This window comes from Pelodiscus sinensis, chromosome 3 (genome assembly GCF_052426305.1).
Source record: "Pelodiscus sinensis isolate ZL-2025 chromosome 3, ASM5242630v1, whole genome shotgun sequence".
Taxonomy (NCBI): Eukaryota; Metazoa; Chordata; order Testudines; family Trionychidae; genus Pelodiscus; species Pelodiscus sinensis.
Genome location: NC_143054.1, coordinates 184,125,084 through 184,150,874, shown reverse-complemented (window position 1 = coordinate 184,150,874; position 25,791 = coordinate 184,125,084). Strand labels below are relative to the sequence as shown.

The window sequence follows — 25,791 nt, the reverse complement described above, 5'->3', positions numbered from 1 at the left end:
GCCAGGGAGGAGGGGAAGAGCAGGGACTGGTGCAGCTTGGGCGGCGGGGGGGGGGGGGGGGAGGGGAAGATAGGAGAGCCCGTGCTAGTGGAGCTTCAGCCTGGCCCACCCCAGTGGCCAGGGAGAGAGACTGGGTTGCCTACCCCCCACCAGAGAGAGGGTGGTTGGCAAGCGTAGCAAGCAGGGGGCACCGCCCCCTAGTTATATGGTTTAAAAAAAAAAAGTCAGTAACTTTCAGTAATAGCCTACAATGATACCCGCCCACCATCCTGCAGCCCAGTGGGAGCCTGCCTACCATGCTTCAACACACTGTTCAAAATGGCTGACTGCTGGGGCCATGTACTCTCTGAGCGCTGCAAGCCCCTGTGTGAGAGCTTCACACACTGACCATGTCCCCAGCACAATCTTGCAACTCCCACTGGCCGGAAATTAGCCAATGGGTGTTACTTGGGCCATGCTTGTGGCAAAGGCAGCATTCAGAGGAGCGCCCCATGAGCACATGGCCCCTGTAGCAGGCCATTTTGAGCAGCATGCGGGGACATGGAAGGCAGGGAGCTACCTAACAGTCCCGTGGGGCAGCTGGCTGGGAGATGCCTGGGTAACCACCTCTCAGCCAGAGCCTGCACCTGGCAGCCCCAGCTCTTCCCTTCCCTCAATCCTCTGCTCCCTCTCCTGAGTCCTTGCCCCACGTCACAAATAGTGTTCCCTCTAAGATTTTTCTATCTATGAGCAGAGTGAGTTTTGTCTTGTGCACCAATACTGAGGTCACGTGCGCTTGTTTGGATGTGTCACTGTGGTACCCAATTATTAACAAATATAAATATTTTTTAAGTGTTATGGCAGAAAGAATACTAACACATGGAATAATTAACAAGGTGCATGTCTTTAAATATTTATTTAACATGAAGTCACATAAAATGAAAATACTGAAACATTTTCAGTAGCCAATGTCCTCTGTTTATAGTCTCCTCCCAGGCCTTACCCCAGCTGGTCTTCCCCCTCAACTAAATCTAGCTTTCCTTTCAGTGAACTATGTTAATTGGTCTTTTTGAGTTTGTCTAAGATACACTCTCCATTGGACACCTAGACGACAGTGTATTGAATATGTCTATCCATTCACATTGTGTCTCAGGGCTATATTTTATTTTGGATCAGAGATGAAGTCAATCCAGTACAATTTTAGACAGTTCTTTTTATTACAGATAAATAGCCAACTTAGAAAAAGCAGTTACATGGAATGCTTGTTCTGCGCACAAGACATATATATAAAGAGCTAAAACTCTGATGAATCAAGTGCAGATTTCCTTTGACTGATTTGATCCACTCATAAGCATTCTTCAAAGTTTGAATGTCTATTAATAAAAATAATGTATAAGAAATGTGACAAATAATATTCTTTGCTTTATGCCAGAGTGCACAGGTACTTGATAGTATTATTTCAAGTGATCAACTCAACTACAAGAGTTCTTATTTTTCTTCAAAGTGAAGAATTGTCTATTTGCATGGAAAGGTTATCAAAGGAATTTGTGTAAAGCTTAAGCACATGCTGGATGGGTTTAATTAATTTCTTGCAGTTTTAAATAAAAAAAGCAAGCAGAAAAGTTGGGGTGAAAGCGGCTAGTCAACTATCCATGCTTAGTTGACTCAACTAGTCATCCCTCCCTTCCCCGAAATTTGCTGTGAGGGGCACAGGAGACGGTACTAAGGAGAGACATCTTAAAAGCCGGTTCTCCCTAGCACCTTCTCCAGGGTGTCACCTGCCCTGCACCCTGCTGCCTCTATCAGGGCTGGCTACCGCGAACAAAGGCTGCTCTAGCACCAGCCCCTGTTTGCAGCAGACCGGGCTAGTTGTGAACAGAGGCTGCTTGGTCCCAGTGCAACACTGATTGCTGTGCCTCTGCATTTTAAATGTTGTAAGAGCCGCATTTAAAATGCAGAACCGCAGCATTGGTGGCTCTGGACCCAGTGCGAACCAGGACTGCTCAGTCTCTGCTCTTGTGGAGCTACCCCCCCGGTGCAGCTCTGCAGAGATGCTAACTGACCAATCATATAGTCTATACAAATTGGATCGACTACATGATTAGTCAAATAATCGCATTTTAACATCCTTACAGACAAGAAAACAAAGGACATTTAAGACCCGTTCTGAAACTGCTTGAAATTAATAAGAATCTTTCCCTTCACTTCACTGGACTTTGGATCTCGTTCTTAAAACTGTTATTTTAAATTATTTACTTTAAAACAATTTATTTAACTAAAAAGAGTGATGTATTATGGTAGTCACTTAATTTTATGTCTTCTAACAAAGATATTCAAAGTATTCAGAGAAATATATTTTCTCTACTTTTTTGTATATAGAACCATAGAGCACTACAACTGGAAAGGACCTTGAGAGGTGCAGGACCCAGTACCATCTAGACCATCCTGGTTAGATATTTATCTAAATGGCTCTTAAATATCTCCAGAGATGGAGATTCTACAACTTCCCTAGGCAATTTATTCCAGTATTTAACCACCCTCACAGTTAGGAAGTTTTTCTTTATATCCAACCTAAACCTCCCTTGCTGCAGTTTAAGCCCATTGCTTCTTGTCCTATCCTCAGAGGCCAAGGAGAACAATTTGTCTCCCTCCTCATGACATCCTTTTAGATACCTGAAGACAGCTATCATGTCCCCTCTCATTCTTCTCTTTTCCAAACTAAACAAGCCCAATTCTTTCAGTCTTACTTCAGAGGTCATGTTCTCTAGCCCTTTAATCATTCTTGTTGCTCTTCTCTGGACCTTCAACTTCTCCACATCTTTCCTGAAATGTGGTGCCCAGAATTAGACACAAGACTCCAACTGAGGCCTAATCAGCGCAGAGTAGAGCAGAAGAATGACTTCTCATGTCTTGCTCACAACACTCCTGTTAATGCATCTGTGATGGGGAGCCTCCGCCCTGCACTAAGTGCCGCCCCGAACCCTGAGCCGGAGAGCCCCGAGGGGGGCCGAGCGGGGACAGAGACCTGCCGGAAAGCCCCAGCCAGGGAATAACCGAGGGGAGTGTGGGCGGCAAAGCGGGGAGTGTGGCTCGTCCGCCACCACAGGTGCCGCGGATGACGTTGCCCGTGACATCACGCAGAGGATGCTGGAGGGCAGGGGTGAGGATGTCAGAGGAGGATCGTCCCCAGACACCATGGCTGGGAATTTAAAAGGGCGTGGGGAAGCCGGGGAGAGGAGGAAGGAAGGCGAAGAGAAGAAGAGGGTTAGAGGAAGCGGTGGCGAAGAAGGAGCAGAGACCAGCGCACAGAGCACTTCGCAAAAGGACACGGGATGGGATATGGCAGTGGTGAGTCCTACCCCCTACCCGGCGGGCCAAAATTAAGAATGGAGACAAGGAAAAAGTGGCCCAGGGCAGGGCCATGAACCCCATGAGTGGTTCATTGAGCAGGGACCAAGGTCCCCACCTTAGGGCCCTGGGCCGGGGCTTGGAGAGAGGGAGGGCCAAAGCCCCCTTCCGCGACGCTAGGGGCATGGTCCCCGGGCAGTGCGGCCATCCGGACATACCAACAGGGATAGGGAATCAGTAAAATTCGAGCCGCAATCAGCAATGCAGAGAAACAGTGGTGACTTTGGGGAGTGGGGAGACTTGAACCCCATGGGGGAACTTATAACAGCATCCCAGAATCATGTTTGCTTTTTTTGCAACAGTGTCACTCTGTTCGCTCATCTTTAGCTTGTGGTCCACTGTGACTTCTTGATCCCTTTGCAGTACTCAGACAGTTGCTTCCCATTCTGTACGTGTGAAACTGATTGTTCTTTCCTAAGTGGAGTACTTTGCATTTTTCCTTATTAAACTTCATCCTGTTTACCTCAGACCATTTCTCTAATTTGTCCAGATCGTTTTGAATTATGACTATCCTCCAAAGCAGTTGCAACCCCTCCCAGCTTCGTAACATCTGCCAACTTAATAAGTGTACTCTCTATGTTAATATCTAAATCGTTGAAGATATTGAACAGAACCAGTCACAAAACAGACCCCCTATGGAACCCCACTTGTTATACCCTTCCAGCAAGATTGTGAACTGTTAATAACTACTCTCTGAGAATGGTTATCCAGCCAATTATGCACCCACCTTATATTAGCCCCATCTAAGTTGTATTTGCCTAGTTTATTGATAAGAAGATCATGCAAGACTGTATCAAATGCCTTACTAAAGTCTATGTATATCACAAGACTCATTATCCTATCAAAGAAAGCTATCGGATAGGTTTGACATTTGTTCTTTACAAATCCATACTGGCTGTTACCTATCACCTTATTATCTTCTAGGTGTTTGCTGATGAATTCCTTAATTACTTGCTCCATTATCTTTCCTGGCACAGAAAATAAACTGATTGGTCTAATCTCCTGGGTTGTTCTTATTTCCCTTTTTATAGATGGGTACTATATTTACGCTTTTCCAGTCTTCTGGGATCTCTCCTCTCTCCCATGGTTTTTCAAAGATGATAGCTAAAGGCTCAGATACCTCCTCTGTCCGCTTCTTGAGTATTCTAGGACGCATTTAATCAGGCCCTGGTGACTTGAAGACATCTAACTTTTCTATTCTTGTTTTTTATCTTATCTTCTAAACCTATCCCATTCCCACTAGCATTCACTAGGTTAGGCATTCCTTCATCAGACTTCTTGGTGAATACCAAAACAAAGAAGTCATTAAGCACCTCTGCCATTTCCAAGTTTCCTGTTAATGTTTCGCCCTCCTCACTGACCAACAACAGGCCTACCTTGTCCTTGGTCTTCCTCTTACTTTTAATATATTTATAGGAAGTCGTCTTCTTTCCCTTTATGTCTGTAGCTAGTTTGAGCTCATGTTGTCCCTTTGCCTTTCTAATCTTGCCCCTGCATTGTTTGCTTATATTCATACTTTGTAATTTGTGCCAGTTTCCACTTTTACAGGACTCCTTTTTGATTTTTAGATTATGCAAGATCTCCTGGTTAAGCAAAGGCGGTCCTTTTATAAACAATATAAACAATAACTGCTAACAGTCCTTGTAGGACAAGAACTTTCATGGTCCTCTTTTATTTAAAATAGATATTGAGTAACATTTCTATACATGATGCAGCCATTTAACTTGGTGGCTCTGAGTTACAGACAACTGCTGTCTGATCACTAACTCCATGTTCTTACTTGCAAAGTCTCCAGTTGAAGAATTCTGTATTCTGTGTTACAAATGCAATAAGCACAACTGTTTCAAATAAACACTAATTACAAGGAGGATGCTTGAATTGATTAGATTAGATTAAAAAAACTAAATTAATTTTTGTTCCATAGTTATTACTGTGCTTTTAAATCTCCATTCATCACATTGGAAGGTCTATTTGGATCACAAAAACAGCTAAAGCTGCTAGACAGAAACGGGGCGAGGGGCATGTTTGAATTCTGTATCAAACAGGAGGCGGCTCATCTCACTTCAGAGCCACTAGGAAAACAGCAAAACAACCACCACATTGTTTAGTCCCTTGTCTTTAAGGAACGCTACAATACATGGTAGTGGTATGCACACAAGTAGGGGGCACCTTGAATGACCTCAGTCATTCAATCTCAGTCTGGACCTGGCCTTTACTATAAAATTCATGGAAACTTAAAGTTCTCCCAACGTGTCCACACTACCATCCCCCAACACTGCCCCCATCTGAGCACTGCTCAGTAACTCACCAATACAGTTTGCTTCCGGCTCCTGGCCAGAACATACTTGCCTTTCCAGCTGGAGCTTTTCCAGCGGCATGGATACACAGCCTGTCCTTAGAAGAGCTGGGCAGGCAGCATGTGGCCTTGGCGGCAACTTCAGCGCTGGGGAGGGGCTGAAGCTGGGGCCAGAGCCGCGGTGCTATTTTTAATATCATGGTCCCCAGCCCCTACAGCCTCCACACTGACCCAGCTGCTATTTTTAATACTAAATACTGTCCCCACTGCCCCTACTTCATTATCAGCAGCCCATTGATTTGCTTTTACGCCCCCACCCAAACCTCCACTGCCCTGCCACTCCTAGTGAGCCCAGCCCAAACATACTGTATATGCTGTGGGGAAGGGAAGGGTCGGGGCTGGACAGGGAAGGGGATGGGAAGTGTTAGCTGTGGGGTTTGCCTGGCTGACAGGTGGTGACCTTGGGGCTGGCCTGCATGAAGAGTCAACCAGTGTATGTGGGGGGGGGGGGGGGCCGGAGGCCAGCACTGACCTGCTCTTAGCAACTAACAACCCCAAAGCAACAGAGATTTCCTGGTACCTGTCCCCTTTACCTTTCCCTGGCTCCTGCCCCTCCCTTACTCTTCCCTCCCACCTGGCCCCTGCCTCTATCTTTCTCCTTCCCTTTGGCCCTTCCCATTTTCACCACCTTTCTGCTCTCTTGGGTTCCTGCCCCCAGTCCCATTTTAGCCTCCTTGGCACATGTCCCTGCCCTTCATCCACCTCTGCCCCTTGCAAACCTGTCCTTGTCTCCTTGCCCTCCTGACACCTTCCCCATCCCCCCAACAACTCTGCATCCTGGAGCCTACCCACCATTTCATCCCTCTTCTTCTGCCTGGAACCCACCTCTCCCTTTTCCCTTCTGCTGCCGTGTCTCCCACCCTTCCCTTGCCCCATCTGCTCCCCTGGGGCCTGCTGCTGCCCCCTCCATCCCTTACTCTTCTCAGTTGTCCTGGCTCCCGCCCTTCTCACTCCCCTCAGCCCTCCTAAGACCTTTCCGACCCCTGCAACGGCCCTTACCTTCCCCCTGTGCCCACCTCTCCTCTAGCCCCACAGTGATCATTGGTAGCTACCCCTTCCCATCCTCTCTCCTAATACCTCCCTCTACCCACCTGCCTTGCCTCTCTCTTCTGCCCATCCCTCCCCTCCACTTCCCTCCCTGTGTCTACCCTTCTGCTTCACCCCCACAATCCTCCGGCACCTGTACCTTTCCTTACCTCCCTGCACACTCCTGGTGCCTCCCCCTTCTCTTGCTGCCCCTACCCTCCCAACACCTGCTCCCTTGCTCTCTTCCTCCCTGGTGCCTACCCCTTGACCACCTTTGCCCCAGGTCTCCTCACGCCCCTCTGCCCCTCACACATGACTTGCTCTATCCCCTGCATTCCTCATGCCCATCCCTCCTTTCAACCCCTCTTCTCCCAGCACCCACTCCTCCCCTCTCCTCTTCCTCCCTCTTTCCCCTTCTCTCTGCCCCTCCCCTTTCCTCTCCCAGTACCACCCTGTCCCCTCCCTTCTCCCACCCCCACTGACACCTTCCTTTCCTTCTCATTGTTACCTCTTGGCCCCCAAGCATTTGTCTCTCCTCCACCCTTCCCCTCGGTGCCTGCCCCTTTCTTCTCCTGCCCTGTCTCCTCCCCTTCTCCTCACTCCCAGCTTCTCCTTAGTTCTCTCCCTGCCCCTTCCCTGGTCTTCTGCCTTTGATGCTCTGGGTGGCTGCCGCATGTGCGGGGGCTGGAGCCAGGGCCATGGTGCTATTTTTAGTACTGCAGTTAAGGCCCCAGAAACTACCACGGAACCCTGCCACGTGTCCAACCCTGGCCACAGCCCTGGCCCTGGGGAAAGGCTGAAGCTAGGGCCAAGAGCACATGGTTGCGGCCCAGCTGCTCCTGGGGTAGAGCAGTCACCCACCACATACCTCCCCCCGCTCCCCCAGCAGCCCCTGGATGGCTCTGCTAAGAAGGTGTGCGTGAATCAAATTCTTGGTGTGTGTCTTGTACAGGCACGCACCCTAGAGGGAACCCTGGTCACAACCCCTCCTAGACCCTTCACCCCCTTCCTCTAGTCAGAATACTTTTCTGTACCCATACTCATACCCCCTTCCATACCCTGCACCCCAATCCCCTGCCCCAGGAAACAACCCCCTCCTTATTTCAAATTCCCTACCAGACTCCACACTTGTACCTCAAACCCCTACCCTAAGGTTCCCTCTGCACCCAACCTCCATCTCAGACCCCACACCTGTTCCATTAATATCATGGAAGAATGTGGCCGTTGACCACTTGCCAAGTTCTTGGATAGCACTTCCACTCCCCCCAAAAAATTATTGCCCACTCCTAGTATACCACCTCACATTAGTGAGAAGACCCTGTTATTCTTTAGTTTTACATTGCAAACAATGGATGCAGAGCTGCACTGAAACCCCTCTGCACTTCACAAATAGCTTGGATCACTTTATACTAACTTATCTGCAGAAAGCGCTTAACTGATTAGGAAGGAGAAGTAAAGTACTCCTGGCAATTATAGCCAAGTTACAGAACACAGTTCCTCTGATAAAATTCATAGCTCAGGTATGACTATGTTTCCACCCTGCATCTGTATATTAAAAGTTTAGTTCATACAGGGCTTGTCTATACTATCATTTAAGCTGAAAACACCATACTATATTGGTGAGAGATGCTCTCCTGACGACTTAGTTTCCACCTCTCAGTGAGCTGGAGCACTTCATCAGATGCACGACAGTGGCGTAGTTGCACTGATGTTCTGTGGCAATGTAGACTAACCTTAACTTTTTGATTATAGCAACAAGCTCTGCTAGGGTTTCAGAGAAAAATAATGAAAACTATGTTGTATATACCAACATTTCAATTATTTGGCTTACCAGTCACTAGTTGAGCTCATGGGCAGGCAACAATACATATTGGAGTTAGATCCTGCCCATAATTCCACCCCACTTCACCCCATCTGTGGGCAGTAAAGTGTTCTAACCACCAGCACAGTTAAGCTTTCTTGAGGGGTGGAGGAAGCAGTATCTTGGGAACCCCTTGACCAACTGATTCCAAGTATGCACCACTAACTATCACATAGCAATTTTCAGGTCAATCTGAGAATGTATTTAGAACTCATTCAAAAATTGACTACAAACAAAAAGCTCAGTTGAACCTTATCTAAAATGCTACAAAAAGGCCACCCAGAAAGAAAAAATAAGAGTGAAAGAATATTCATTTAAATATTTTACACCGATTAGGTCATAAGAAAAAGTACACAAACACACAGATGCACATCCTATTCCTGATTCAAATTGTAAAATTCCTCGAACCCAAATAAAATACTGGAAAGAGCACAAAGGAGAACCCATAACAAACCACTGTATATGAAGACTGGCAATATTAAAATAAGCCAAGCTACAAGAACTGCAAGGAGGCAGGGGATGCCGGCAACTGGCTGGGAAAACCCAGCCTCTGGCTGCAAGCCACCTCCCCTGTCCTCCCTTTTCCTTCCCCAGACCCAAACACCTCCCCTCCCTGCTGTAACCCAGTCCTCTTTCTCCCCCAACCTTATGTCCCGGTCCCAAACAGACACCACTGCTTGAAACACAACCCCCACCTTTTCCATTATATTCAATGGGAAAATTAACCCGGCAAAACACGTTTTCACTTAACGCGATCATTTTCTGAAACATATCTATAGTGTTAAATGAGGAATTACTGTACTCTCTCCTCTACAAAAGGGTACAAAATTTCTTAGAGAAGATTATCATGGAGCTTTTGTAAGAAAAAAAAATAGACAGCACACTAATGAAATACAGAAATTCATAAATTTTAAAGCCAAAAGAGACCATAATGATTAACTAGCATGACCTCCTGTATAACACAACTTTAAAAGTACATTCAAAGGAGAAGAGGTAAATACTTCCATATAATTGCTTGCCAGAGGTTTAAGTGGTAATAAATCCCCATTCTTAAATCCCTGCTCCCACTCTAAGCCAAGCCAGAATTCTCCCAAGAGTTACTATAGAGTTTTCCAAGCTATTAGCTCTCTCCCTTCATTGACAAAATAGAGAATAACGTGAAGAACTGATAGGTTAAATTCCCACGCATGGATGTGTGCAACTAAGACTAGCTGCTGCCGTGTTCTACACTCCCATTAAGTAGGTGGCTGATATTAGAACATTGTGGCAAATGTAACAATTCCAGAGTTTCAGTATTTCTATGCAGAGGGAGGACTATGTAGCACCTCACTGAAGATGCATGTAGAACACGCACATAAGGTTGTGTCTCAACTTTTGGATGTGTCCCCTGAGTCATGGGAGAAAGTTAGAGCACGAACTCTGAATGGTCAGGAATGCAAGAAGGCTTATGCAGAGAACCGCCTTAATAGACAACCATTTGCCCTGAGTTGTGATGTTGCTAAGGTGTGCACCCCAAACCATGAGGATGTGTCCATAATGAGAAACAATGTTAGTGGGGTAAGGAAGGATGAAGGAATGGGAACCCCCTGGAATCCATGTTTACTGAGTCATTCCACCAGTCAGGAGAGCACTTCACACTGCAAGATGATTAGAGAGGTTTGTCTAAGATGTATTTGTTTATCTATAAACCACGTCTGCAGAAACCTCCTGGCATGAGATATTATAAATGCGCCAGTTGCCACAGACTCCAGCTGCTAAAAGCAACGAAGGCCAACACCTGAGCTAGCTAGAAGTGTATCTGTAAAGGTGAGTTGGCTACAAAATCTTTGTGGTGGAAGTTGACCCCTTGCATTAAATGAGTTGAGGTTGGCCCCTTACAAGCTCTAAAAGTTGTACTGGAGTTCAGGTAGATTTTTGGACATTGAGCCAAAGGTCCAGGTTTATGAATATGTCCATGGTTTTGTAGATGGCCTATAGGGGTTTTTAAAGGAGACGATCCTGACCAAGTGTGGGTAGATTACTATTGCCCAGATATATAGCAAAGCTGCCACTATGGCAAGGACCTTGGAGAATACTTTGGACCAGTGTTCCCTATAAGCTACGTTACAGCACGTCATCTATATTAGTAATGGTCCTAACTCAAAGTTACTCTGAGGAATCATCTGTAGGATGGGAAGATGAATACAGTACATAGAAATACGTGCAACAGAGCTTGTGGGCCAAAAACAAGTATCCTTGACCCAGAGAAGGAATAACTGTTGCTTCTGTGAACATCTTGAATTTTTGGGCCTTGATGTATTTGTTCAGTATCCTGAGGTCCAGTACAGGCTAGACCTCCCTGGTCTGGCATCCTCAGGACCTGAGCTGTTCCAAAGCAGGGAGTCTGCAGGACCAGGGAGGTCAGTGCGTCCCAACTGGCTGCACCATTCCCAGGCTCCAGCACAGACTCTCCACACTGCTTCCCCACATCTTCCCGAGTTCCCAATGGGACGCTTGGCTGCTGCCAGTCCCGATGCTAGAGAGTGTTCCCTGCCAGGAACCAGGGATCACCCAACTGCTGCTAGTCCTGCTGCTCCAGAGATTCCCCAGTCAGGGCCTCTCTGCCCTCCTTCTAGGGCCACCCTGCTCTGCAAGGGATTAGGGTCACCCACCTCCACCAGCCCCACTTCAGGCAGAGAGTTCTCTGAAGCTGCCCTGCCACTCCAGTCCTGCTGCCACTGGGAGGTTCCTGGCTAGGGCTGCCAGCAGCCCCACTGCAATTGGTGGGGCTTAGATTCCCTGGTCACATGGCTCAGCTGATGCTGGGGATTCCCTGGCTGGGCAGGGGCTCCCAGCTACTTCCTCCCCCACTAAGGCCAGGAGTTCACCAGCCAGGGATGGGGCCCCCTAGCTACCTTGTTGTGCTAATGCCAGGGGTTCCCTGGCCAGAGTGGAGAGAGTACCCAGGCCCTTGCGTTGCTCCCACCTCTGGGGCTCTTTGGTCAAGCAACAGCCATAACCTTGCCAGACTGCATGTTGCCAAACCAGAGTACTGGGTTTGGGAGGTTCAACCTGTATGAGTCTCCAACTTCCCTTTTTCATGGGAAATAAAAAAAAAAAAAAAAAAAGAGACTAAAAACCTTTGCTGCAAGATGCAGAGGGATCAGTTCTTTGGCTGCTAGGTGGAGGAGATCTATCATCTGTCACAACAATCTCTGATGAGTAGGGTCCCTGAAGAGAGATGGGAAAAGGTGAGGAAGAGGGAGGTGAAGTAGTCTGAATAAACTTCAGAGATAATTGTCAAAACCAAATCAATCGGATTTTGTATTCTCTCACAACAGAGTGAAGTGACATCCAAAGGGATGCACAGAGTTGAGAATTGGCAACTGAAAGCTAAGAAAGAAGTTTCTTGGGGCTTTGACAAAGATGTCAGACCTGACGCTCTAAAATGGCAATTGCAATGTTGACTATTGGAGGCCTGATGATTTGCACATCCAAAATTTGGATTTCTCTCTGTGCCTCCTAGCACTGTGGTGGAAAACAGTCTGGTGAGAAAGCCAAAAACTGCATTTTCTTTTCAGTGCAAGTGCATGAATCACCCTTGTCTGAAGTACAGGTCTGGAGTCTAAGTCAGTCTTCTCTGCAAACAACTTAGTATCTTTGACAGGGAGGTCCTTAAGAGTTGTTTGCACCTCCTTCAGGAAGCCTGAAAGATGCAATCATGAAGACACATCACAACTGATGTTAAAATGGACCAGGCAACTGTATCAGATCCATCAGGAACTATATGGAGCGCTATTTTAGCCACTCGCTACTCTTTGTTTATAATGGCTCAAAACTGTTTCCATTGTAATTCCAGAAAATTGTCAATAAAGGTGCGAAGTTTGATATAGTTCATAGTCATATTTTGCTGTTAAGGCCTAATAGTTTGCAATTGTAAAATAGCGGAAGAATAGGCCTTTCATCCAAAAAAGTCAAGGTGCTTCCAATCCCTATCACAAGGGGTGGATTAGGAATTATGCTGCTGGCCATAGGAATTCACTGCATCAAGAATTAAGCAGAGGGAGGGTAAAAAAATGTTGTATCCCTGTGAAATGATAATAATGAAAATAAAAAGTATTATGTATGTAGCCAATGCTGGTATTTGCCCTATAAGCTTAGCTAGGTTCCAATGCAATTTCTTGATGGGGAGGGCAGAATACACGTATACTAGCCACTAGCTTAGTTAGGTCTTGGGAAGAATTTAAAATCATCAGAGACCATAGTGGGAGCAATTACTGCCTCATTTGGAGAAAAGATATTAGCACATATTGTAACTTTTTCCTTTTGTCTAATCTTCTTCCTGCTCCTCCAGAATCTCCTCACCAGGTCCTGAGACCAGCTGAGAGGGAACACCCTGCAGTCTCTCAGTGTATAACTTTAGACATTTCAAAGGTATGGTGCATATAGGCTGTCCATGGATCCCAATACGGCCACTGGGTGATGGCAAAGCACTGGTGGCTGAGTCCATGGTTGGTTGTATCAGGTCTGCAAAAGTACGACTGGGAAGGCCCAGATATACACAGACTGGAGGCGCACGGTTCAATGCTGGTGGTGATTCTGAGGATCGAGATGTACCACGTAACAGAGCCATGCTATCAATTAGAGCAGACTCTGGTACCTCAGATACCATGAGGTCCTTAGAGAATCTAAATTGTTGTGGTGCTGCAATATTCGATACAGTCACTAGTTGCCGGTACTGAGTCTGTAGTATCAAGGAAGCTGGTGACCTTCGCCGCACTGAACAATCCAATGATGGTTACCTCACAGTCGTTGGTACTGAGACCATCTGTACTAGTATAGCCTTCCCAGATGTGGCACAGTCTCCAAATCTGACCCCCAACTGGCAGTACAGCTGCTCCAGTGTGCATGCCCATGGGGCCTTTGCATGGATCCATGAGGCAGATACCACTGATAATCTGTGAGCACTGTACGTAGATGCCTTTTGTGCAATTGGTAACAAAGTGAACTACCTCCTCTGGCTCATTCAGGACTCACCATGAGGGCTCAAAGCTCTCTTTTTAGAAATCTTGAATGGAAAATCTGAAGATTTATTCCTCAGTTGACGGGCTTGGAGAGGAAGGCTGCAGTAGAAGTCTGGGTACAAATCAGACATAGGCTGCAGAGCTCCCTTCATGAGGAGCAGCTTTAGTTTCAGTTCCTGTTTTTTAGCTGCCAACAAAAGGTATACTTCTGTGGAATGTAGACCACATTGAGGAAATGGATGCAGCACAAATGTCCAGATGTTACTAAAATGAATTCCTTGCAGGAGAGGGACCTCTCAAACCTATGTGAACAGGGCATCACAGGTTCCTGGTGTATATAAACTGACCCATTTTCCTGATGGCAATCCTCAGTATAGGAGAAAAAACAATGCAGAGCAAAATATATATTTTTAAAATAGGGAACGAGGGAAAAAAAACCCAGGAAATTCCCATTTAAAACACCATCTAGATTTTTAATATTTTAAATCACAATATTGGATGGCTGGGACATTATCAACCAACCAACGAAGATGCCTATGGTTCTGTAAGTCTGTGTATAATCTAGTGTTAACACTCTTCCTTTACATTGCAAACAAACGGGTTTTTATCTGCCTCTTAACTATCAAGTCTTTAGGTGCTAACAGACTATTTGCTGATTTTTAGCTTTTCTTGTTACATACTGGCTCGGCTTTCCCTTTGAAATTTATCTACCCACTGCCTCTCCCCTCCAATTTTTTGCTTCTTTCCCCCTCTTCGCCTTCCTCCTCCCCCTTACCTTATTTATTTTTGGTTCTGGACATCCAACTCCAGTCTTGTGAGGAAGTGGGCTGTGCCCACGAAAGCTCATGATACCATCTACATGTTTTGTTAGTCTTTAAAGTGCTACCAGACTATTTGTTTTTTAGATTTTTAATAGTATTTCTCAACAGAAGTATTCTATTACTAACTACTTACTTATTCATCCAAGCAGTTTTTTTTGTTAAACTCCAGAGCCAACTATTAAGCATGTCTTACTAGTAAACATGTAAAGATGCATAGGATTCTAAACGCTTGCATAAATTCATGAAAATGCAATGGAATACATGTTCTTGGTTTGATGAGAATTAAAAGTGAATCTAGAACGAATACTATGAGTATCTAAACTTTTTTTAAACTATTTGAATTCTCTAATTCAATTTAAGTGTACTAGACACTAGGGATGTTAACCACTAGCTGGCTAACCATTTAATCGATAAGTATTTGTCCCGTGGCCAGGAGCTGCTTCCTCTGCATCAGGCTGGAGCCAGTCTATTCAGAGAGATGGTTTTTAAATGGTCTCCTGCTTCCACCTGCTACCCCTCACTGCTCTCTCTGATAATAGAGGCAGCAATGCAGGGTGCTCACCGGGAGTGGCGACGGGAGCACACTGCTTGCTAACTCTGGCCCCAAGGGGCATCAAGTAACCTGGTAACCACTAAGAAATGTAGTGATTACACAATTATTAAAATAACCACTTTCTAACAACCCTACTAGACACTCAGGGCTAGATAATCTCCCAGATACGTAGCAAGAATTCCAAAGTACAGGGGTTCTCCTTCTAAAATGGCATGCAGATTGGCCCTAACACAATGGTAAAAGAAAGAAAATCAATATTCCAATCCATGATGTTTTAAATGATGAAATATTCTTGCTGGCAGTCTGTCAACATATGCTAATCAGTGCAAAGATACTACAGCGATAGGCACTTCAGCAAAGAACTTTACATCTATATATTTTTAAAAACAAAAAGTCTCCCAAAAAGCTTGTATTAATGATATTTTTGCTAGTCATTGTTTTGCAAATGGTAAGGCCAATGTTAAAAAATGTGATCTAAAGTTAGTTTTAGGTTTCAGAAAGACTCCTAGTATCTTTAATGAGCTTTGAATCATGCCTTAAATGAGACTCGGAATTTCAAGCATGCTGAGCACCTTGCACCTCCTCAATGGAGAGCACTCCAGGCTTTGAAAATCCAGACATATAAGTTACCTAAATGTGGATTTAGAAACCTAAAATTCAGGCACTCTAAAGATAACAACAGTAAATGGTATAAAGGTGGCAGTTTTGCAAATCATCTTATTTTCTGTTGTTTTAAATCTGTCAACCTGAACGTGGATCTTCAAAAAAATTGCTAGAGGATAGCCTTGGTGAGAACAAAATATACTCTAAAATGTATTTTAAAAAATAAGCTATTTAAGATAAGTTTCTCATTAGAATGTAATGCAGAGATCTCAAAATAAAGATTTTTTTAATCAAAGCTCTCACTTCTACAGAATCTGATGCATAAATACAAATGTTTCAGAATGAACAACCAAGAGTCTCTATTTCAATCTGAAGTCAAATATATATAAAAAAATAGCACTGAGAATGCATTTAGCCACTTGTGTTGTGTATGCTTACACACAGCTGGTTTAATTCGTGTAATGGTTTCAGATGTGCCATTTACAATTTGAAGTACAGAAAAGAGATGTTAGTCTTGGATACCAAAATAAAACACATCGTACAAAAACTAGGTTTTCTTCATGGCTTTTTGCAATGATAAAGCTTTCATGTTGATATCCTGATCTAACCTGATTCAAGTTTGTTTGGTTTTTTTTACACATAGTATAAGCTAGTATTAAGTTTTAGTTGCTTCTTCTCAAGCAGGAGATTTCAGTTTTGAATAAAGGCCATATATTAAGAATCTGGTTATAGCCTACGCTTGTTTGTCAATCTGAAAAATGGAAGGTAGAATTAAATTAATCCTTCTTGACCAATTAATGCCCGCCATCCTTTGACTTCTAACCTAGATGAGCTGGATTTTTGTTTTTTTCAATACATACCATTATACTGAGATGCAGACGACTGCATGGTTCACAAACATTTGAGATTCGATGTGAACGCACCCTTCAATTAACATAACTGCAGGACCATCCATAAAGGGACCAAGACATTGGGCAATGCTCTCTTGCCCCAGGACCTGACTCTTCCCACCCCTGTTCCACCTCTGCCCTGCCCCCACTCCACCCCTTCCCCAAGTCCCACTCTTCCACCCTTGCTCCACACCTCTTCCTACCCCTGCTCTGTCCCCTTCAACCTCCATTGCAGCCCTTCCCTGACACTTCCTCCCCTGAGCTATGTGACTTGACAATTACCTGGGGTGCCTGGAGTGAGGTAGCAGCAGTCAGTGGAGAGCCAGAGCAACCCAGCAGCCTACTCAGCTGACCATCTCCCAGCCTGCTACATTTCACTGCACCACAGCAGCAGGAAGCAGAGTGCCCCAGCCTGGACCCCTCTGCTATTCCAAGCCCGGCATTGCTCAAGCAAACAGCGTGGACTGGAACTAGGACTGGGGTTGGCTCACTCCACTTGCTATGCCAGGCCCCCCAGGTAATCACCCAAGACACCCTGGGCCCAACAGGTCCTATCCACAGGGCTAGACTGCTCTGCCAAATTACCAGGATGAGTTAATTAGAAGTCCCCCAACAAAGACACAAGCTTGTCCAGGAATTTTTGCCGAGTATTGGTTTGTGCGGGAGGGCTGGGGAGTAGGAGAAGAGAGACACACACAAAGAACAGACCAAGACAGAGGCAGAGGCCAAAAGCAAGAAAACCAAGCAGGATATCTGTGAGCACTATCATAAAAGCCACAGAGAGCACTTTAGGGTTTGGTGTTGCTAAAGAGGCTTGGGGCTGTTATCTAGAAACTGCTCCTTTAGTCTTGGTTCCTTCTGCATTTGGAGAAGAACTTCGTACATTCCTTGCATATAATGAAGATTGCTTCAAAAAGAATACAAGATTCCATTAGTTTCTATTTCCAACTAGAAGAGCTTCAGTGCCCCAGAGGCAATAGAACCAGGCTGGTCCAGTGGGGCCCTTTTTGAAAGTGGACAGGCCCCAACCATCCACTTTTCACTGGGGCAAATCCTACCCACTTACCTTTCTCTTTCCCCACAAACCCCACCTTCCAGCTACCGTGCAGCTCAGGCAGTTGTGAGAGCTGCATGGACCCTCTAGTGCAGGGCAATGGGGCTGAGAGTAGGCCCCTGCCTGAGTCCCTGCCCAAACCAGGGTAGATATATGGTCTGCAACTCCACCCTACACACCACAGCTACCTGCACGACTCTGGCTGGAGAAGGTATGAGGGCGGTTCAGAGCCACAGCCCAACCATGGTAAGAACCACATGGCTGGCCAGTGATCCTCCACCAGCCATAGGGGTGTCAGGGAACCAGGGACAAGGGCTAGAGGCTCCTCTTAGAAGGATCCCACACCAAGGGCAGTTGAGTGTATCCACCATGACTCCCCACATGGTTTTTACTGTGGCCAGGCTGCAGTTCTGAAGCCACGCCCCAGGCCAAATCAGAGTTGGGAAGAGGTGGGTGAGCAACTGTGGTGAGCCTGGGTCCTTCCACTCAGGCGAGACATGTGGGAGGGAGGGAAGATGAAGGGTCACATGCCCCCTCAAACATCCTGAGTGAAGGAGTAAGGGACCAACTGGCATCCAACCGCCCCAGGGGCCCAAGGGACTAGCAGAGAACCTGGCACCAGCAGCAAGAATCTCTCTCACACACAAAGAAGTAACAAAGAATGGACTTACAGTGCGAGCACATTTCCAAAGGATAGCTTGCCTCATTTCCCTGAAATACAAAAAAGTTTAATTAGTGATAAAGTAAGCTTAGAAGAAGCTAATTTTAACAATATTGAAGTTTAAATATGAGACCATAAACAGTATAGTGTTTTGTTGATTTTTTTAAATTAGCGATTACTGTAAGTGTACTATTATATACATAATTCTGCACTGCCAACAGGTAAAAAACTAAAGTAATTAGTTACCAATGCAGCAGAGAAGAACTTCTAAAAGTTAGGATAGCAATACTATTTCCAATAAAATATCAGCAGCTAAGAGGTTGTAGCAACTAGTAAAACCAACCCTATAGGCTAAACATTAAGTCACTTTTTATGTGCCAATTGTGCAAGTGCTTATAACAGGTTACATTAAAATAAAATGATTCAAACTTCACACAATAGGTGCTTTATAATTTTATTTTAGATTCACAAAAAGGAATACATGACCGTATAACTTAACACATTACATTGCTTTACATTGATGAACAATGGGATAGTACCAGAACAAGCCACACACACATTCTCCACACACACAAAAATCCATTCATAGAAGAAATACAGCACACAAACTGTTACCCTTCCCTATAAGTTTGGAAATTAAAGACTGGATTTAAATACATAAGTAATAATAATTTGATGTAAGCACAAGTGAGGGACTGGAATACAACAAAAAATTGTCTTTAAAAATGAATCTGTTATAACAATTTTAGAAATGTTCATCTTAAAAAATTTGTAAATTGTGTAACTATTGTAACAAGAACACCAAAGATTACTAAATGAAAAGTTAATTTTTTTTTCCAGTTTATATGCTTCGTGCCTTTGAGCATTCACAAGTGCTGTGTTTTTTACTAGTCAGTTAGCAAGAAACTGAATAACTGTACAGAGCCTTAATAAACAAACTGGGGAACAGAAAAATCCTATACAAAAACTAAAAGAGATTTAAAAAAAATAATTTTAGGACAGTTTTTAAAGTGTTCTCAGAAAAAGAAATAAATGAAAATTAGTCTATATAAAAATGTAGGATGACAGTGCTCTTTTAATAATGTGGATTGGGAAGGGCCAACCAATTCAGCACTCTGGCAGAGAATGGCTACTTAAGATCAAACACAGGCCACAAAAAATTGCTTAATGAAAAAAAATCTATACATGACTTGGGAATGTGGCTGCATGTCAATAATAGGAAGAAGGGGTGGATCAAACATCTCACAAATCTGAAGTGCCCTCCGTTGTTTGTAACAATATATTTGTTTTACCCAGTCTATCTTAGAAAGCACTGTGTCAATCTAATTTTGATAGATCAGTTAAATATATAGCCATCATTTTCTCACTAGTTGTCTATTTTAGGGTATATAAATCCAGTTTAATTGGTTAAATGTGAAGTTTAACTGGTTAACCAATTTAAGGGGGGCTGCTCCAGCCCAATGGGGCTGGAGTGCTACACCAACCCACCATAGCCAGGCTGGAGTGGCCGCCCTACCACAGGCATGGCCTGCTCCAACTAGCCGGAGCAGCCCCTGCCTACCCACCCACAAGGCTCACTGTGGATAGGGCCTGCTCCAGATTCCTAGAACACCCTTGTCTGTGGCAGGCCCCAGGGGACTGAAACAACCCCTTACCCACAACAGGCAGGAATCTGCTCCAACCCCCCACTGGTAAAATACAACCAAGCATCACCTATTAAGGGTGATGCTTACTGGTTAACCTTTCACATCCCTAGTTTATTTTTAGTTTATACTGTGACGATAAAGAATTAGAATAACCTTTTAATAGGGATAGTTAGGTCTGAGAAAGTAATTTAAAAAGTGTGACCTGTACTTCAAGGAAGCTTCCACGAAGGAAAATTTTTCACTAGTAAAGATCACAAAGGAACATCAGAACTGTCAGTGATCCAAGGGAAATCTTTGATGGAGCCACAATAAAATCTAGGAAAACAAGTGAAAAACAAAATACAATAGTAAAAGCCTAAAAGATGCAGAAGAGATCTTTGGAAATGTGGGGAAACAGAACCGAAAAAAAAAAATCTTGACACAGGCAGAAACAGGAACCAAAGGATCCGGATAGGCCACTCAAAGGATGAGGCATGAAGTGATAAGAAAACACCAGACCGCAATGCTGTAAATTAAAGGAAAAAGTTGCATTAAAAAACACAATGGACTTATAGGTACAATACACCCTGCATTAAAAGACTGTTCTGAACTCATTATAGATTAGGACAAAATTCATTCCTGGTGTCTAAAATCGGGATCAGTTTTGCAACAGAAACAAAACATTTCTGAGACATGAGAAATATTATAAAGAAACATAATGTGCTGAGTTATTTGAACTCCTAAACTGAGTAAATATAATATAGATGTATATTCTAATTCCAATTAATGATATTTACTAATTATTTGCATGAAAGAATGTGGTAAACTTTGGAGGGACTGGAGAAAAAAAAATACTAAGCATCAACTAAGCAGTTATTTATGCTCTGTGAAACTAATACTGCTATTAAGAAAAGAGAAGAATGCTTACCAAGCCTGACTGGAACTTTTGTAAACTGGAACTTATCTAGAAATAAGAGGAGAGAACACGTAAATCACAATATAAAGTTTAGATCTAATATTGGGTAATCATAAAATATATGGTAGTTAAAAATCAGTCACTTATCTGTTAGTGCTGTGTTGAGTGTTCATTCCCTCAGAGAATCCAAAAGTCTACTGCATTCTTAAAAAACTCTTAAATCTTCAGCTTGATTTTCAGGAGCAAGTGCAAAAGATATTCATACCAAACTTCATATTCTTGCCAGTAAAACGGTGACTTGAATAAACACAAAGGTGGGAGTCCCCTATCCAGACTACCTAAACAAAGAACATTAATTCATGCCCTTTGGGAAAAGGCCTTGTCAGTCCAGATTTTTAACAGTACAAATTAACTGTTTTATTCTTATTAATAATTTAAAATTAATTATTGATAATATCTGATGTGCAAATACCATTCAATTCAAATACCCACACAATTTCTGGTGAAAAATGTGGCATTTTTTAAAAAGTAAAATGGTCTGCCTGCTACATTTGGTATTTGGTCAGTCTATTCCCTTATACCTTCTTCAAGAAAAAAAGACTTCAAACTTGTGTGTAATAGATACTGAGGTGCACACTTCTTACAGCATGATTTTGCAAGAAGGGGGGGGCTGATTTTGGTCCATAAGTTACCATTTTAGTGATCATTAATCACCTTGCAAGAATCTAAACCTTAAATCTGATTATTATTAGGACTCGAACAAAATATATTTAACTTTAATTGTCCCCCAAACAAAAAAAGAAGACAAATATAACTGCTTGTTTTAATAATGAAATGCAAAAGGAAATAGTTTAATATTTTTATTAAGTGGTCTGCCAACCAGAAGTTCTGCTTTGTCCATCCAACAACACAGCAATAATATGCACAGGTGCAGGTCAGGCAAGACTGCAATGTAGAGTCACAGATAGTGCAAAGTGAATGATGGAACTGATGATACGTGTTAGTCCATAGATGGAGAATATAAACTCTCACTCACAATCCCTATTGTGAATAATTTTCAAGTATGATGGGACTGGCATCAGACGACAAAGTACATTCACAGTTGGAGTGGAATACCATACTATTGTGTGCCTTTGACAAGAAGAAAATTAATGAATAATGTACAGCTTTTTTCACATGATATTATGCTTTCTTCTTGAGGGAAAAGTTTTACTGGAACATTGCTAATCTACACTGTATAAAAAAAGCACTTGTCTTCTCAAAAAGTTAATAGTAAATGCTAGAGTAAGATTTAATACTAAGGCTGTCAATTGACCTGCATTAACGCCTGCGATTAACGAAGGACAGGATTAACGCATTTAAAAAAATAATGCGTTTATCGCAGGCGTTAATGCTGCGCTGCCTCTTTGAAGTGGGCAGCACAAGCGGACCAAGGAATTAGCTACAGTGCCCAGCTGATCCCCAGCTCCCTATTACAATGCCCCTTTGAAGTGCAGCTCCAGCAGTTCAAAGAAGCTTTGCAACAATGGAGCTGGAGATCAGTCGCCAGCTGATGTCTGGTTCCGCATTGCAAAGGGCTTTTGCAATGCGGAGCCGGGTATCAGCTGGGGACTGATCCCCAGCTCCGCTGTTGCAAAGACCCTTGGAAGTGCTGCTCCGATACTTCAAAGGGCTTTGCAACACAGAGCCAGGGATCAGCTGGATCAAGCCCAGCTCACTTGCGCTGCCCTTTGAAGTACCAACTCCAGCTGATTCTGGGCTCCATGCAGCACAGCCCCGTTGAAACTTCTATTTTTTTTTTATAAAAGATACTGCACTAGTAAAATATTCTTAACTATAAAATCTAAATATATTAAAAGTATTTTTTTTCATTTGTTAATTCACAGTTTTAGAATTCCATGTTTCTTGTGCAAATTTGCTAGGTTTGCTTTTAATACCTGATATTTTAATGCCAGAAAAGAAATTCACGCTGTTCAGTGTTCTTAATAATCATTAACTTGCTACTGTTATAAGTATAATTTTCTATATTTTAATAAAAATTTAACTGTTCATGCTAAGGCTAGTAACAAATATTACACGTTGTTTGGACTATTGTTCTGTAATCAAGCTACAAGACAGAAGCTTGAAATTCTTTGCAATTTTCTCAAGTGTCCTAGCACGTAAAACTTCTTCTATATCGTTTACCAGAGATGGATCCAGTGCCATCTAACCTGGATGTTTGGAGAAGGCTGCTTAAAATGGGGATGATTCAAATGATGCAAGTAAAATAGGGAAGGAAGGTACCGAACAAAACTTCCTCTAATAGCTCTATTAACACACTTCATTTGTTTTATATACACTGCTATATAAATTGGGAAAACTTACCAAAGCTAGAGCGTAATGTGACACTAAGTACGAAGGACAATGCTTACAGGCTCCATAAAACAACATTGTCTAGTTTATCAAAAATGTGAATAATTAGCTTAAAGTGGTCCCATCCACATCAGAACCCTTCATGTGTGGACAATTCAATACTGTGAATAATAGCATAAGTGTGTTGTCTTGCTCAGCAGGTACAAAGCTGGAGAGTACAAACAACACAAAAAGTGAATAGAAAGAATAAAGTAGACAAAATGCTAAAATACGTTTTGATGACACAGGGCTTTAATAAGCCATGGCCACAATGTCATGAAGAATCAATTACAATGACACTGTTCTCTCTTTGCAGTTGGGCCTTTAAACACATGGGAGGGCATTCAGTCATTCCACTTATTCTTCCTATTGTGCATATTATCTGCAAAAACTTATTTAGAAATGTTGTATAGGACACATCTTTTAAGAGAACGTGTGTTATAAAAAGTGTCCTAAATATATTTTATTGCATCACACTGTGCCGTGTGCACCATCAAATTCCTATGTAAACTATTCAGAAGCTTAAACAAAACATTAACAGGCATTTTTCAATAGTCTTCTCCTTTTATAAATGCTTTCATGAAAGGTATTCTGACCTTGATGCCTCTGAATGTAGGCAAACCAGATAACCATCTTGACAAGTTTCATGGCTGCCCTGTCCTAAATTTCTATGTCACCAAAATGGTGTTAAGTATGAGAGATTATGCATACAAACTGACACCCTATTACATGTGTTAACTGTTTATTCCCTAAGTCTGATGGGCCAAATAGTAAATTACCTAAAACAGTAGCAAGCAGACTTTAAGATTAGTTTGGTGCATGAATAGGTTTCTGAGATTCTGGATGGTCTCCGCAGCAGCTTAACGACTCATACAAGGCAAGATAAACACATCTTTACATGACCAAACAGCAAATGGGATTTGCTGAGTGCTTCAAAACAGTAGCGTGGGCTGCGATTATATAATATTGCACTGAAACTACACAGATAAATTAAATATATTACTATCAATGTTTGTACTTTTTTTCGTTTGTGGTGTTTGAATGTTACCATGTGATTATCTCACCATACAAAAATGTAATACTTCCTACATGTGTCTCCACACTTTGGAAAGGCAGTGCATCAAATCAGTGAGACAGGAAACAGGTTAATGCCAGTATTTAGAGAGCTTGTTTCACAATATTAGCAGGGTTGTAGTTCCAAGTGAATTCAATAAACTAGTCCACATGAGAGGAGTTCCCCATCAACACCGCCAACTTAACGGCAATTACAAGTGTTTCATAGAGAGTGGAGACTGGCAGTCCAACATCAACGAGTCTCTCCAGGCAAGTTCCCTTAAGTACAGTCCTAACATGTAAAAGCCAATACAAAATATCTGCTTTCCCTCCCGATTCTCTTTCCTGAACTCCTTTCCAATAGCATCAAATTAAAGTTTAAACATGCTACCTGTAAAGCAAAAGTTTGCTTTCTTCTCCTCTGATCTCATCTTCCATATGTTTTAGTTATCACAAAGTTTTCAACTACAAAGTGACCCAAAATGCCAGTCCAGTGCAGTGAAACTTACCATTTATTCACAAAAGCAGAAGGTGATCCAAGCAGTTGCCAGAATGGTGGTTGTCTTGCATACAGCAATACCAGATTTCAACTGGCTTAATTTTTCCTTGGAAATGATTGATCCTGATTCAAGTCAGACCATTTCAGATTTTGATTTATCAAATCAAGATGTACTTGGGACATTCTTTGTTTGCTCATGATCTCTCTATTTCATGGAAATAGCCTAGTACTAACTAGCACAGGACTACTCAACTTTGGAAGCTCCAGGGGCCACAATTAGAGTCACAGCACATGACAAAGGCAACAACTTCAGTGCGGTTGCATGTATATGCAAATAGCTTTTTTCACACTGATGGGCATGAATACAAAGATTAAGGCAAGACTACATAACACGCAGGCCCCATTTAAGTCAGTTCTGCTGATATTAACAAAAAGCAGTATGAACCTGATTTCCTCCCATATGACAGCACTTTTAATGAGCAATAACAGTCCAGGAATTTAACTACTAAAACGCATATCAACAGAAGACCATTATATTGACTCGCCATTATGAAGCGTGGTCCCAATGGAGGCCACATTCAAAGGAACCCACCTGTGTGCCACGTGTTGAGCCCTATGTAAACCCAAACCGCACTGTGGGCCACAAACATACAGGCCATGGGCCGCGTGTTGAGTAGTCCTGAACTAGCATATTATTTCTATTTTCCAATAAAACTCTCATTGAGAAGGCATAATGAAGCTTGTTATGGTAAACCAAGACGCAGCACACTGGTTTTTAAAACATGATACTTAGTTACTGCTGTGAAGATAATATTGCCTAGTATGTGTCCAGTAAAACATTCATACCCGAGCTTTGTTCACAAGCAAAAGTCAAATATCTATATAGTTAGGAACCATGTGTTTAGCAAGGTGTGTGAATATGAAGAGTGGAGATAATGTCATAACCAGTGTTCCTTCCAATTTTTTCCATCCATGTGCAGAATAAATTGTATATGCACCACCAGCAAAAACACATGCTGCCTGCTGTGGGAACTCTGCTATATCAACTGAGTGATATTTGAATCTCTTGTGCGTGGCCACAACTTGAATAAA

At 43.1% G+C, this 25,791-nt stretch overlaps 1 protein-coding gene across 2 annotated transcripts in view; it reads right to left on the bottom strand.

The window, feature by feature from the left end:
• The window catches only part of PPP3R1 (protein phosphatase 3 regulatory subunit B, alpha), a 76,935-nt gene that overhangs the window by 10,843 nt on the left and 40,301 nt on the right, over positions 1-25,791 (bottom strand). For both annotated transcript variants that reach the window (XM_075925564.2, XM_075925565.2), the window contains exon 2: positions 18,226-18,265. In XM_075925564.2, coding sequence (XP_075781679.1) covers positions 18,226-18,265 — 40 coding nt within the window. The remainder of the gene's footprint in view (positions 1-18,225; positions 18,266-25,791) is intronic.